Here is a 14,634-nt window from a genome sequence, read left to right as displayed (position 1 = left end):
ATTTGCACCACCCTGAGACGTGAATGACAGTAGCACCCATCTTATAGGATTGTTTTGAGGACTAAACAAGTAAAATACTGGGGATGGTATTTGGCACACAGCAAGAGCCAAGACATTAATTATTGTTAAAATTATTATTACTGATGAGGAAACGAAGGCAAATTGTGAGGAGGGGGTCTTCTGCATCACTCTCTCTGGCTTTTTCATTTTTAATGCTTTTGGTCTTGTAAAGGTCCCTGGGTTGTGCAGTTGGTTTACGCTCAACTACTAACCTAAAGGTTGATTCTTTGAACCCATCCTGAGGTGTTGTGAAAGAAAGACCTGGTGATCTGCTTCTGTAAAGATCACAGCCATGAAGCAGTGGAGCAGCTCTACTCTGTAACATATGGTGTCTCTATGAGTTGGAATCAATTCAGCAGCGATGGATTTGGTGTTTTGCTTGTGGTCTTGGATCAGGTGATTAAGAAGTGCTCAGGCTTTGACAAACACGATTTTGTTTAGTCTCCCCAAGATCCGTTTGAGTGATGGTCCATGGCCCCATTTTACAGAGGAGAAACCTGAGTCTGTGAAAAGGGAGGACACAGCTAGGTAGTGGACACAGTCGAAATTTGGACCCTGATCCAATGGAGCTCCAATACTGTCTCCTTTTTAATAAGGACTTTCACCTTGAGAATAGGAGCAACAACTACCAAAGCTTATGTGCTAGGCACCCTGCTGAGGGCTTTTACAAACTGTATGTCATTTAGCCCCACGGGAACCTTTGAGTTGGGGTCAGCTAAAGATCTTTAGAGACCCAGAGCATTGAAAGAGATGAAGGTAACCACCATCATCATCCCCCACCCAATGTAGTTCAAAAACAGAAAGCACATTAAACTGCAAAATAAGTGAAAGTCTAAGAAAGTTCTGAATTTTCACCCTATCATAAGTCTTTCAATGCATTCTTGAGGGAAAAAAAGGCAAAGATCAAATTATTTAACAACCAGACTAGGCTGGGAGTGGGGAGGTGGGAGGAGGTCTGCTTTGTTGGTGTCCTAAATTCATGCTTAATCAAACTCTGGAAATCTAACATTGCTTCAAGATGTGGATTGTTTATTTTCACTTGGCAGAGGACACCGAGGCTTGAAACTGGGAAGGAACTTGCCCCAAACCACACAGCTGGGAAGTGGCTCAGCTTTTATTTACAGCCAGGTCTATGTGGAGGTTGCAGGAAAATCACAAATCATAACCACAGAAACAAAGGCAGCAGTAAGAGTACTGTCCAACTGTGTACCATTAACGTGCCAGGCCCTGCTATTGTTTCAGTTAGGCTTCCTGGGTTCCTGTAGAGGAGCCCTGGTGGTGCAGTGGTTAAAGCGCTTGACTGCTAACCGAAAGGCTGGAGGTTTGAACTAGCAGCTCCGCGTGAGAAAGATGTGGCAGTCTACTCCCATAAAGATTTACAGCCTTGGAAACACTATAGAGCAGTTCTACCCTGTCATGTGGGGTCACTATGAGTCGGAATGAACTCGGTGGCTCAACTGCAAATGGGTTTTTGGGTCTCTGTAACCGAGGTGTCATATTTCCATCCTACACGAGACCCAGAGAAGGCAGATCAGACACCAGGCAAAGGTTGGAACCCAGTGCAGACGCAAACATGGGTTGGCAGTGAATGATGTAGAATTCAGGGTGGACCTGGAGTCCTCAGAGAACTGCTTTCCAGAACCATGGAAGGTGGGGACTATAGAATGATGAAAGCCCCACCTCCTTTAGGGTCTACTCAAATGCTCTTTGTCCATGAGACTTTCACTGACTACACTTTAAAATTTCAATCTCCCACCCCTCGAGGTCCCAAGGAACCCTGGTGGCATAATATTTAAGCACTCAGCTGCCAACTGAAACGCTGACTGTTGGAACTCACCTAGCTAGCGGCTCTGCAAAGGAAAAGACCTGGCGATCTGCTCCGTAAAGATTACAGACTAGGGAACCCTATGGGGCAGTTCTACTCTGTCACATGGGGTCGCCAGGTTCAAACCACCAAGTGACTCTGCGGGAGGAAGATCTGGTGATCTGCGCCAGTAAAGATTCAACCGAAAACCAAACGCATTGTCTTCCAGTAGATTCCTACTCATAGCGACCCTATAGGTAGAACTGACTCAGAGGGTTTCCAAGGCTGTAATCTTTAGGGAAACAGACTGCCACATCTTTCTCCCACGGACCTGCTGGTGGGTTCCAGCCGCCAGCTTTTGGGTTAGGAGCCCAGCGCTTAACTACTTCGCCACCAGGGCTCTTCATCCTAAAGGCTGCAACCTAGGAAATCCCATGGGACAGTTGTACTCTGTCGTATGGGGTCGCCATGATTCAAAATTGACTCAAGGGCACCTAACAGCAACAACACCTTGGAGTCCCAGTCCCTCTTCTCTACTTCATTTATCTCCTGAGCACAGTCATACTATTTTTTTATTTATTTACCTTGCTTATTTCCCATCTCCTTTCCTGGAACGTGAGCTCCACGTGGACAGGGGTTTTTATTTGTTTTGTCCACCTCTGGTTCTTGCGCCAAGAACAGTGCCTGGCACACAGGAGGGGCTCAATAAATCCTTGTAGAGTGAGTGGGTGAAAGGGTGCAACAGGAAGACTAAGAGATCAAGGCAGAAGGACACAGAGAAGCAGTGCTCCTGTCCAAAGGACCTAAGACCCTTTCCTCCCAATGGCGCGACTGACAGCCTCTTGTTCGCCCCCAGGACCCCCGGAACAAGCACAAGTTCCGCCTGCACAGCTACAGCAGCCCCACCTTCTGCGACCACTGTGGCTCCCTCCTTTACGGGCTGGTGCACCAGGGCATGAAATGCTCGTGTGAGTGTCAAGCCTGCTGCCCACGCAAGAACTGGGCGTTTCCAGACCCCATCCAGCAAATGCTGGGGGTGGAGTCTGGGATTGGGGCCGGGGCCTGCAGCGCAACTCCCCAGCATTGTTCCTTACAGGCTGTGAGATGAACGTGCACCGTCGCTGTGTGCGAAGCGTACCCTCCCTGTGTGGAGTGGACCACACCGAGCGCCGTGGGCGCCTGCAGCTGGAAATCCGGGCCCCAACTTCCGATGAAATTCACGTCACGGGTGAGGCCCCGCCCTCTCGTCTGGCCCCGCCTCTTGCCCCAGGTGTGGGGCAGAGCCAACTGAATTCACCTATGGCCTGTCCCACACCAGGTCCCTGGGTAGAAATCGCTTTGCACTAGACTACAAACATGAAGGTTGGTGTTTCAAATCCACCCAGTGGTGCTGCAAAGGAAAGACCTGGCGATCTGCTTCCGTAAATATTACAGCCAAGAAAACCCTATGGAGCAGTTCTAATCTGTAACATATAGGGGTCGCCCTGAGTCAGAATTGACTTCATGGCAATGTGTTTTTGTTGTCTTGTTGTTTGCCTCAAATTTAAAGGGGAGGCCACGCCCCTTAGGATGTCACACCCACGCTCCTAGCCCCACCTCCCCAGTTTGAGCACCAAGCCAGCGAGGCCCCTTCCAGCACAAAGCCACACTACCAGCCTTTGCTTCTTTCTTCTGTCAGATCCTTTTAGTGGGCTATTCTGGGTATCAGGATTCTTGCCTGGGTGAATTGGGAGGGCCTGGTTCTAGGGAGGCTCAGGCTTCCTACTGGTAGTACGGGCAGGATCCAGACTCTTGGGTCCTAACGTGGGTTTGATTTCTGTATGCCCTTTCTTCTGAGTACTGGAGAGGTAAGAGATAAGGACTTGGACTCCTGGGTCCTTGGTTGGGGAGAAGGCAGGGGATCAAGAATCCTAGATCCTGAGGAAGAAGACACGGTTTTTGTTTGCTGTTTAGAGGGATGGCTAACCCACTCTTTCCTCCCTCGTTTCTCTCCTCAGTGGGCGAGGCCCGTAACCTCATTCCAATGGACCCTAATGGTCTATCGGATCCTTATGTGAAACTGAAGCTCATCCCAGACCCCCGGAACCTGACAAAACAGAAGACCCGGACAGTGAAAGCCACACTAAACCCCGTGTGGAATGAGACCTTCGTGTTGTGAGCCTCTGGTGCAGGGGAGGCTGTGATGGCTGACAGAAAACAATCTGAGGGTCTTGGTGGCCCACAAGCCCCAAGACAGCAGCTGGTGGGAGACGTCAGGCTAGAGGGAATAAAAAAAGGGGGGGGGGAGGGGGCAAAGGAGGAGGGGGAAGGGGTTAGAGTGATTGAGGGAAAGAGATACAGAAGCCAAGAGAAATAGGTATGCATTTGCATATTTAACATTCTTCAAAGCCCACCAGCCTGGGGACATGGTTCTGAAAACGACTTGTTCCCTGCCCTCCAAGCCTTTCCAAGCTTGGAGCAGAGTAGTAATAACAGTAATCTAGTGAAACCTGTGAGAGCTGGAATTTGACGATGGGACTTCCCCATTTTTTCTGGGTCTCCACCTTTTTCCACCTTTGACAGTGCAGCCTTACCACTTTTCTATTGTTCATCTTAATGGAAAATATTTTAGTTTTCCTTTCTGACAGGTATCTGTTTTATACAGTTTCTGGCTTTCACAGGTTTTACTGTAGTAATAGCTGACTTCAGGGGAAGCCAGAGACAGAGATCCAGGGTGGGACTGAGACCAGAGACTCAAAGAGAGACAGACAGACAGACAGACAGACTCAGAGGGGATGGGAACAGAGAAGATCTAGAGAGAGACCTGGTTAAGGATAGGCAGAAAAGAACCCAGAGGGGGAGTCTAAGAGACAAAGAAAGGGAAAAACAGATCGAGAGGAAGAGGTAAAAGGGACAGAGATCTCCAAGTGGGAGATGAGGGAGGAGAAAGATGAGGGAGGGGCCGAGAAGAGGCCTAAAAAAGCAGACACCTGAATGGGGGGCATGAATGCAAAGAAAGATGAAGACCTGGGGGCGGGAGGCAGAGACCTTGAAAGAGAACTAGAGAAACAGAGAGCCAGAGAAAGACATAGAGGCAGAGAGACATAAGCAGAAAGATAGGGATGAGACAGTGAGAGACTCAGAATGAGAAAAAAAAAAAAGATCAAATGAAGTGATGCAAGGAGAGATGCAAACAGTGAAAAAAATCCACAGCGGCAAAGAAATTGGGGGTGGGGCTGGAGGAAGAGGCCTAGAGAGGGGGAGAGAGAACAAGAGAGAGACAGAAAAGGCTGAAGGAGAGAGAAAGACAGAGAGAGATTGAGAGTTCTCTGGAGTGAGACAGATCAGAGAGAGCAAGAGGAGCCCCCTTGAATGAAACCCATTGCCATCAAGTTGATTCCGACTTCTGCCAACCCTGTACAAAAGAGTAGAACTGCCTCATAGAATTTCCTAGCTGTAATCTTTACAGAAAGAGCAGCCCTGGTGGTGCAGTTGTTAAAAGTGTTGGGCTGCTGACCAGAAGGAGGGTGGTTAGAACCCAACCAGCCTTCTCCATGGGAGAAAGATGTGGCAGTCTGCCACATCTGTTTGCCACATCGGTTAGCAGCCAAGTGCTTAACCACTGCACCACCAGGACTCCTTAGCAAGAGGAATAGGCCATAAAAACAAAAAAAAAACAAAGAGATTCAGAGCGGAACCACAGATAGACACATAGATACCCAGAGAGGTGTACAGTGGAGGGAGAGGGACAGAGAGAGAGACAGACTCAGAGAGAAAAGAGACTCGGAGAAAGACAGCCCAGAGGAGGTAACGAGAAATGGATGTGGGGGTGGATGTGCAGAAAGAGAGAGACAGATGGACAGATAGTCAAATGCAACTACCAAGGGAAAAAGGAGAGAGAGACCCAAAGACAAGAAAGAGTCTTAAAAGAAGAGTCACAAACACAGAGACACAGAGTAGAAGGGAGGGAGTTGCGGGGGTGGGGGGGAAGGGGTTTTGGTGAGGTGGGGGTGGGTGGATGGGTGTTGGTGAGTGGATGGGTGGGGACGGTGGATGGGTGGGGGTGGGGGGTGCGGAGGTGGGCAGATGGCAGAGAGGGAAAGAGACAGAGAGAGAAAGGGGGCAACTGACACAAATACAGGGACCCAGAGGGAGAGACTCAGAATAGGTGAGACCAGGAGACAAGAATGGAGAGGGGACCGGAAATGAGGGAGAGAAGGAGAGAACTGTCTAGGTTTCCTTAAGACCCCCATAAAGGGAAAGAGACCCCCTTCAGAAGGAATCGAGGAGGGAAGGCCCTTTACAGAGCAGGCAAAGGACGCCCAAGGACCCCAGCTCGCCGGGTGGGTCCTACCCCCAACACCAGGATGTGTAAGTGGGGGAAGCCATGACTACTGTCCCTCACTGCGCCCCCCCCACTTCCCGCAGCAACCTGAAGCCCGGCGACGTGGAGCGTCGGCTCAGCGTAGAGGTGTGGGACTGGGACCGCACTTCCCGCAACGACTTCATGGGGGCCATGTCCTTTGGGGTGTCGGAGCTTCTCAAGGCGCCAGTGGACGGCTGGTGAGGGCGGGGCCGGGGCCGGGGGCGGGCCTCAGCCTCTCCACCTTCGTCTGTGCCCTTTCTCTTCTCTCTGCCACTTTCCTTCCCTCTACTCGCCTACAGTAATTCCCTTCTTCCCGTCCTCCCTTCCTCCTCCTCCGCCTCCCCGTTCTCCTTCTTCCTTCTTCTCTCTTTCCCCTTACCTCACTCTTCCTCTCTCCATCTGTGTCTTCCCATCCCTTCGTCCTCCTCTTCTCCACCTCCTCCTCCTCTTCCTCTTCTTCTCTCTCCCCTTATCTCACTCTTGCTCTCTCTCCATCTCTGTGTCTGTCTCTCTGTGTCTCTTTACTCCCTTCGGATGTCTCTGCCCCTCCCGTGGGTGCCCCCCCTCCCCGCCCTGCTCTGGTCTGACTGCGTGTTAGGTACAAGTTACTGAACCAGGAGGAGGGCGAATATTATAATGTACCGGTGGCCGACGCTGACAACTGCAGCCTCCTCCAGAAGTTTGAGGTACCCAAACCCCAGCTTCCCCTGGGGCACCCAGCGCAGCCTCCCAAAGCTCAGAGCTGGTCCCTCCCACCACCCAAGGGTACCAACAAGTCCTGGGACTGCAATTCCCAGGAGACCCTGGGGCTCCTTCCTCTGTTCTTCTAGGGGGCTCTAATCCCAGGGCCTGATGGGAATTATAGTTCCTGTCCATCCCCATGGCTGGGGGGTAGTGTGGGCCTCTACCCCCTGCTCTCTTGGAGTCCTGACTCTAGGTTTCTTCTTTCCTAGGCCTGTAACTATCCCCTGGAACTATATGAGGTGAGTAAAGGTGAGATACTGAATGGAGGCAGTTTCAATCTTATGGTCTCTTTCCATTTCTCCCCCCTCTGCTTTCTGTCTGCAGTTCCATGCACATTGGTTGACTCGTGTACTTTGTGCCAGGTTTTGTTTCTTGCTCAGCAATCCTAGGGATTCAGAGGTGAATCTGGCCTTCTTACTGCCCTCTAGAAGCTTCCCAAGGGGACAAATACTTAAAATACAGGTTGATGAGCTAAATTCAAAGCAGCTCAGGGCACACATGGGTCATCATGAGTCAGATTGGACTGGACAGCGACTGGTTTTGGTTTTGGCCTAGGGCACTGGAGGAGTATGGAGGGGGCACTAACCCAGCTAGGGGGAAGGTGCTCAGGAGGGACTTCCCAGAGTGGGAGATGACACCTGAATTGATCCTCGGGTCTATGTATCTATCACGGTGGCTTTTCTCTTGTCCATTTATTCACTCACTCATTAAAGGAATTTGACTCGATGGCAGTGGGTGCATTAAACACCTATTTCCTGAGGTGTTGGGTAAGCCAAGCCCTGCCGTGGGTGATGCCTTGAGTAGATTCAGGCAGTTCCATGGGGGAGAAAGGGGGGGGGGCTCCTCCTCTTCTTATGGAGGAGAGAGATTAATATATTCACACCAGGAAGAAATGTGTGTGATAATGGTGACAGCCTTGGGAACCAGGGAGTCCCAGCACAGCCCTTGAAAGTCAGAGGAATCTTCCAGAAAGGTGAATCCTGAAGGAAATTCAGGATTTTCCAATAAAGAGAAAACCAAAAAGGCCATTGCCATGGAATCAATCCCAACTGATTGCAACCCTAGAGGACAGAGTGGAACTGCCCCATAAGATTTCCAAGGTTATAATCTTTATGGAAGCAGACTGCCACACATCTTACTCCCAAGGAGTGGCTGGTGGGTTCAAACCGCTGATCTTTTGGTTAGCAGCCGAGCACTTAACCCCTGCACCACCAAAACTCCTAGGTAAAGAGGAGACAAGAATTCCAGCAGAAGGAAGAATGCTGTCTTCCGTATTTATTCTTTCAAAAAAAAAAGAAAAAAAAAAAAAACCTTGTTGAGCATCTCCATGTGCCAGACACGGTTCCTCGTCACTGCAGTGAACACCAGAAAAAAAAAAAACCAAACCCATTGCCATAGGGTTTCCAAGGAGCATCTGGTGGATTTGAACGGCCAACCTTTTGGTTAGCAGATGTAGTTCTTAACCACTATGCCACCAGGGTTTCCAACATTTCAACTGGAGAGTCAAAAATGTTCCGGAAATGAATGAAGTCACTCGTGAAGCTTACCCTTCAGCCAAAGATTGGACAGGCCCATAAAACAGAACGAGACTAAAGGTGCACACCAGCCCAGGAGCAAGAACTAGAAGGCAGGAGGAGACAGGAAAGCTGGTAATAGAAAGCCAAGGTCAAAAAGGGAGAATGTTGACACGGGTTGGTAACCAATGTCACAAAACAATATGTGTACTAACTGTTTAATGAGAAGATAGTTTGTTCTGTAAACCTTCATCTAAAGTATAAAAAAAAAAATGTTTGGAAGATGAGAACTTCCAAAATTCTTATACCTCATCTTATTGGCATTGCCATCGAAAAAAGAGCCTGAAGAGAACTGGTAAACAGTTTGTGGTCAGGAAGAATTTCATACAGCATTGTCTTGAAGAACAATTAAAGTAATGACTGATTTACCCTAAAACATAGCTCCCACTCTGACCTTTGGAGCCTATTTCCGAAACTGACTTAACTCTTCAACAGAGCACAATGCCCAAGGCAAAATGGCCTTACTAGTTATCCAGACCATTATTTGACTCAAATGTGACTTTTTAGAAACCAGTTTCTTTAAGACTCAAGGTTCAAAAAGACACCTACGGGCAAATGGCCCAGATGGTCGCCCCAACTCCATATAAACCCCATAAACCCCAGAAATCTGGATTCCAGGAAAATTAAAATGATTTCTCTGCAACAAGTCAGCAACAAGTCTGATCCCAGGTGGTCAGTCTCCAGACTGGCCCTCTGCACTGTTCCATAAATATTCATTGAGCCCCAAGTATGCATTAGACATTGTTACTGTGTCTCAGAGAACAAAGCAGACACAGGCCCCAGCTCATGGACTTTAATCAAATAATCACGCAAGTAGATGTCGCTTACAACCAATTAAGTGCTGTGACCACCAACCCATCTGTCAGTTTGTGGTGGCTTGCATGTTGCTGTGATGCTGGAAGCTATGCCTTTAGTATTTCAAGTATCAGCAGGGTCCTGCATAGTGGACAGGTTTCAGCAGAGTTTCCAGACTATGATAGACTAGGAAGAAAGGCCTAGTGATCTATTTCCAAAATCTAGCCAATCTAACCTATGGATAACAATAGAATATTGCTAATATAGCACTGAAAGATGATCACTCTAGGTTGGATGGCCTGCAAAATACACAGTGGCTGTAATAATGGACTTACACATATCACCAATTGTGAAGATGGTACAAGATCAGGGAACATTCTACTGTACACAGGGTCACCATGAGCTGGAGCCAACTTGAGGGCTGTGAACTAATAGGTCGGAGGTTCAGACCCACCAGCTGCTCTTTGGGAGAAAGATATAGCAGTTTTCTTCCATAATGATTACAGCCTTGGAAATCTTATGGGGCAGTTCTACTCTAGGGCAGCTCCATAACATTGGGTAACAACAAGCACTACAACAAGCAGGAGCTGTCCGTGGTGGCAAGGAACAATGAAAGAAGCTGCTGACCTGGTTAAAGGAAGTTGGAAAATGCCTCTCCAAAGAGATACTTGAGCCCAAGATCTAAAAGATGAGTGGGACGTAACTAGGAGGAATGGGGCGGGAAAAGCATTCCAGGAAAGAGAAACAGTATGTGCAAAGGCCTTGAGGTGTACAGTGTATATGAGGCCAGGTGGCTGGACCACAGAGGGGCAAGGAAGAGAGTGGCCCGAAGGGTCTCGCAAGCCACTTGGAATGAAATCTCAGTACAGTGAGAAGCTGTTACAAGCATGAGGGAGACATGACCTGATTTATTTATCTCTTTATTTATTTATTTTTCTTTGATTATAGAACAATAAAATGTTTTCCTTTTTATATACAGTGAAACTTGTGAGAGCTGGAACTGGACAGGACTGCCTTGTTTTTCCAGGTCTTGCAATTTTTCTGCCTTTGACTGAGTGCAGTCTTACCACTTTTCTATCTCTCCTTTTAATGGAAAATATTTAAATTTTCTTGCTCTGACAGATTTCTCTGCCTTACACAGGTTCCGACACTTCACAGGTTTTACTGTATTGCATATATGAGGTACAGATGTGAAAGAATTACATAGTGCTGTATGAAGGAACTAGATTCCACCATGATAATAGCATAAAAGCAAAATCCTAGTCTTGACGGAACAGGGTTGAATTGATCAGATCAGTTTTTTCCCTACTCTAAACCCGTTGCTGTGGAGTTGATTCCAAGCCATAGTGACCCTATAGGACAGAGTACAACTGCCCCATAGGATTTCCAAGGCTGTAAACTCTCAGAAGTGGACAGACTGCCACATCTTTTTCTCGAGGAGCAGCTAAGGGTTTGAATCACCAACCTTTTGGTTAGCCTCTGACCACTTTAGCCACTGCACCATAAAGGCTCCTTCTTTCCACTCTACAGTTCATAAATCATAAAAAGCAAAATAGAAAAAAGCACGTTTTCCATCTAAACCAAAAAAAAAAAAAGAGGCCAATTGCTGCCAAGTTGATTATAACTCACGGTGACTCCATGTGTGTCAGAGGAGAACTGTGTTCTATGGGGTTTTCAGTGGCTGACTCTTCAGAAGTAGCTCTCGAGGCCTTTCTTCTGTAGACCTGGTTTATTTTTTTAAACTGGACTCTCCGCCTGTTGTGTGGAGAATGCATTAAGAAGGGTGATAGTAGATGGAGAGGGACAAGTGTGGACACTATTACAGCAACTGGGTCCCTGGACCCCCTGTGGGCCACAGGGTGGACAAGGCACTGTAGCTCAGAGAAAAGTGTGGTCCCCAGACCAGCAGCATGAGCACCATCTGGAAACTTGTTAGAAATGCAAATTCTCAGGTTCCCCCCTGCCAGATTTACAAATCATAAAACCTGGGAATGCGGCTCAGCAATCTTTGCTTTACCGAGCCTTCCAAGGCATTCTGGCTTGGATGTTAAGAGCATGGAAACTTTAGAGCTGAGCTGCTTGGGTTTGATTTCTGGATCTCTGTGTGATGTTGGGCAAGTTACTTAATGTCTCCGTACCAGTTTGCTCTTCTGTAAAATGGGGGTTTTCCAGAGGATTAATAGCATATAGTGGGGACACTAGTGGTTCAGTGTTAGAATTCTCACCATCCAAGCAGGAGACCTGGGTTCGATCCCCGGCCAGTGCGCACCTCATCTACAGTCACCACTTGCCTGTCGGTGGAAGCTTGCATGTTGCTATGATGCTGAACGGGTTTCAGCTTCCAGCCTAAGACAGACTAGTAAGAAAGGCCTGGTGATCTACTTCAGAAAATCAGCCAGTGAAAACTCTATGAATCACAACAGTCAGATCTGCAACCCGTCATGGGGATGGTGCACAACCAGGCAGCGTTTCATTCTGTTGTGCATGCGGTCGCCATGAGTCAGGGGCCAACTGGATGGCAGCTAATAACAACAACAATAGCATATCGTAGGCTAAAAACCCAAAACCAAACCTGTTGCTGTTGAGTTGAATCCAACTCCTGTCAACCCTATGAGACAGAGTAGAACTACCCCACAGAGTTTCCAAGGAGCAGCTGGTGGATTCGAACTGCCAGCCTTTTGAATAGCAGCTGAGCTCTTAACCACTGCACCACCAGGGGTCCTTGTAAGCTAAGTGTTGTTTAAATAATAAGTAAACCCTCCAGGTTATGGGGAGCCAGAGAAAGTTCTTAAGCCGGGAAGGGGAAGTACAACTTTTCTTTCTCCCGTGTCTACCACATCCTTCCATTCTTGAATGGTGTTGGTCTCAGGGACATCTCCTTATCCCCATCTGGAGTCTGACTCTCTCCTGATCTCTCTCCCCTTTCCCACAGCGGGTGCGGATGGGCCCGTCTTCCTCCCCCATCCCCTCTCCATCCCCCAGTCCCACTGACTCCAAACGCTGCTTCTTCGGAGTGAGCCCAGGACGCCTGCACATCTCAGACTTCAGCTTCCTCATGGTTCTAGGAAAAGGCAGCTTCGGGAAGGTTGGATTCCACGGGGCTCCGGGAAAAGGGGAGGATGTCTGGGGGATGGGGTGGGTGGGCAGATTTCTGTTCCTTAAGGAGTAAGTATAGGGGGGAGGGGAAGACTAGGCTTCGGAGTCCCCAAATTGTGGTAGATTGGGTCCCTCTGCGGAGGAGAAACATTTGGGGATACTTTTCCCTGAGAAGGTGGGCACCCAAATCAGGAACCTGGTGCTCTGAGTCTTAGATTGGCTCCCTGAGAGAGAGAAAGGACCTGAGGTGCTGTTCTTCCAGGCCCTTGAAGAGGGGTGGGGATCGGGAACCTGCACTACTGGGTTCCCAAGGCAAACTGGACCTTCAGGCCTTCCTTCCCTAGGTGATGCTGGCTGAGCGCAGGGGCTCAGATGAGCTCTACGCTATCAAGATCCTGAAGAAGGACGTGATTGTTCAGGATGACGACGTGGACTGCACCCTGGTGGAAAAGCGCGTGCTGGCGCTAGGGGGCCGAGGCCCAGGCGGCCGGCCCCACTTTCTCACCCAGTTGCACTCCACCTTCCAGACCCCGGTACGAAATCAGGGGGCAGGCTGGCCCCAGGGCCCTGCTGCATCCCCCTTGGATGGATTAGCCATCTGCTTTGGGATTCTGAGTTTAAGGGAAGGCAAAAACTTTGCACACCTCAATGGGAGTGGTTAGATGGATGGGATTTTTTAGGTGGGCGTGACCAGAAGGGCAGGGTCCTGGATGGCCTTGCCCAGAAGAATGGAGTCATGGGTGGGCCTGGCCAGATTGGATGGGACTCCCGAGTAGGCAGGCGTAGCTAGACTGATGGGATCACGCTGGGTGTGGTCTGGTCAGACTGATGTGATTGTGAGTTGGTGTGGCCAGAAGGATGGGGCTCTGAGTGGGCGTGGCAGAGGGTTGGGTCCTGAGTTTGGGCGGCCAGATCGATAGGGCCCTGAGTGGGCGTGGCCAGAATGTGTAGTTCCAGGCTGAGCAGGGTAGATTGCCTGGATCGCCAGTGAGTATAGCCAGCGCCCTGTATTTCTCAAAAATCCTGTGAAGGAGAATGTCTTCTGAGTGGGTGTCCTCAGAATTGAGGCTTGAGTGGTGGGTGGGGTCATTACTTTTCGATTCCGATGGGAAAGGCATGTGAGAAGTGAGAGTTTCCTAAAGATTGTGAAATGAGGCAAGAACCCAGAACCTTCTGGGGTTTTAGAGGGCGTGGCTCTACATCCAGGAGTTCTGAATGAGCATGACCACCTCCTGGGTTTTTCCCCCCTTCATTGCAGTTGGGGCATGAACAACTTTGGTCCCTAAGTGTTGTCATCGTTAGGTGCCTTTCAGTCCATTCTGACTCACGGTGACCACATATGTGCAGAGTACAGCTGCCCCATAGAGTTTTCTAGGCTGTACTCTATGCGGAAGGAGCCTCTGTTGGAGCAGTGGTTAAGCGCTCCGATGCAAACTGGAAGGTCGGTGGTGCCAGTCCTCCAGCCAGCACAGGGAGAGAGATGTGGCAGTCTGCTCCTGTAAAGATTACAGCCCGGAAACCCTTGGGGCGGTTCTGATCTGTCCTCTAGGGTCGCTTTGAGTCAGAATGGACTCAGTGGCAAAGGGTTTGGTTTTCTTTTTAATCTTTATGCAAGCAGATCACCAGGCCTTTCTCTTGAGGAGCTGCTGGGTGGGTTTGAACTGCCAACTTTTTGGTAACAGTTGAGTGCTTAACCACTGTGCCACCAGGGCCTCTTTTGGTCCCTAATATGTGGTCAGAATTACATATGTGTGTGAGCGGGTGTGGAGAGAGATTTTAGTGTCCCCAGTTTCAAGTGGATGGTGGATCTCAATCTTCAGTTCTGAGAGAGTGGGACCAAAACACCTGATAGTTGGGAGTGACTGGTGATTGGGTGAGTGGGAGTTCTGAGCTGGCGGGGTTAGAACCTTTGGGACTTCCCACTGGACATCGCCAGTTGCTCTGGAGTTCTGACTGGGTGGATTCAGAGCCTTCCACATTTAACCTAAGTGGGCGGGAAAGAATGTTTCCCCCCCACTGGTGGGTGTGTTTGTGCCTCTAAGCCCTGCCCCCCCTTATCCCCAGGATCGCCTGTATTTCGTGATGGAGTATGTCACTGGGGGCGACTTGATGTACCACATTCAGCAACTGGGCAAATTTAAGGAGCCCCATGCAGCGTGAGTCTCAGCCAGGAAGGGAGTGAGGGGAACTGGAAGCAAGTGGGATCTAGCCACTGA

At 49.3% G+C, this 14,634-nt stretch overlaps 1 protein-coding gene across 1 annotated transcript in view; it reads left to right on the top strand.

The window, feature by feature from the left end:
- The window catches only part of PRKCG (protein kinase C gamma), a 30,714-nt gene that overhangs the window by 4,678 nt on the left and 11,402 nt on the right, over window positions 1–14,634 (top strand). Inside the window, exons 4-12 of the mRNA XM_049900596.1 lie at window positions 2,721–2,832; window positions 2,961–3,092; window positions 3,862–4,018; window positions 6,272–6,406; window positions 6,808–6,895; window positions 7,163–7,192; window positions 12,255–12,407; window positions 12,763–12,951; window positions 14,483–14,574. Coding sequence (XP_049756553.1) covers window positions 2,721–2,832; window positions 2,961–3,092; window positions 3,862–4,018; window positions 6,272–6,406; window positions 6,808–6,895; window positions 7,163–7,192; window positions 12,255–12,407; window positions 12,763–12,951; window positions 14,483–14,574 — 1,088 coding nt within the window. The remainder of the gene's footprint in view (window positions 1–2,720; window positions 2,833–2,960; window positions 3,093–3,861; window positions 4,019–6,271; window positions 6,407–6,807; window positions 6,896–7,162; window positions 7,193–12,254; window positions 12,408–12,762; window positions 12,952–14,482; window positions 14,575–14,634) is intronic.

The sequence above is a fragment of the Elephas maximus genome, chromosome 11, assembly GCF_024166365.1.
Source record: "Elephas maximus indicus isolate mEleMax1 chromosome 11, mEleMax1 primary haplotype, whole genome shotgun sequence".
NCBI lineage: Eukaryota > Metazoa > Chordata > Mammalia > Proboscidea > Elephantidae > Elephas > Elephas maximus.
Note: the sequence above shows the minus strand (reverse complement) of the source record. Positions and strands in the feature narration are given on the sequence as shown.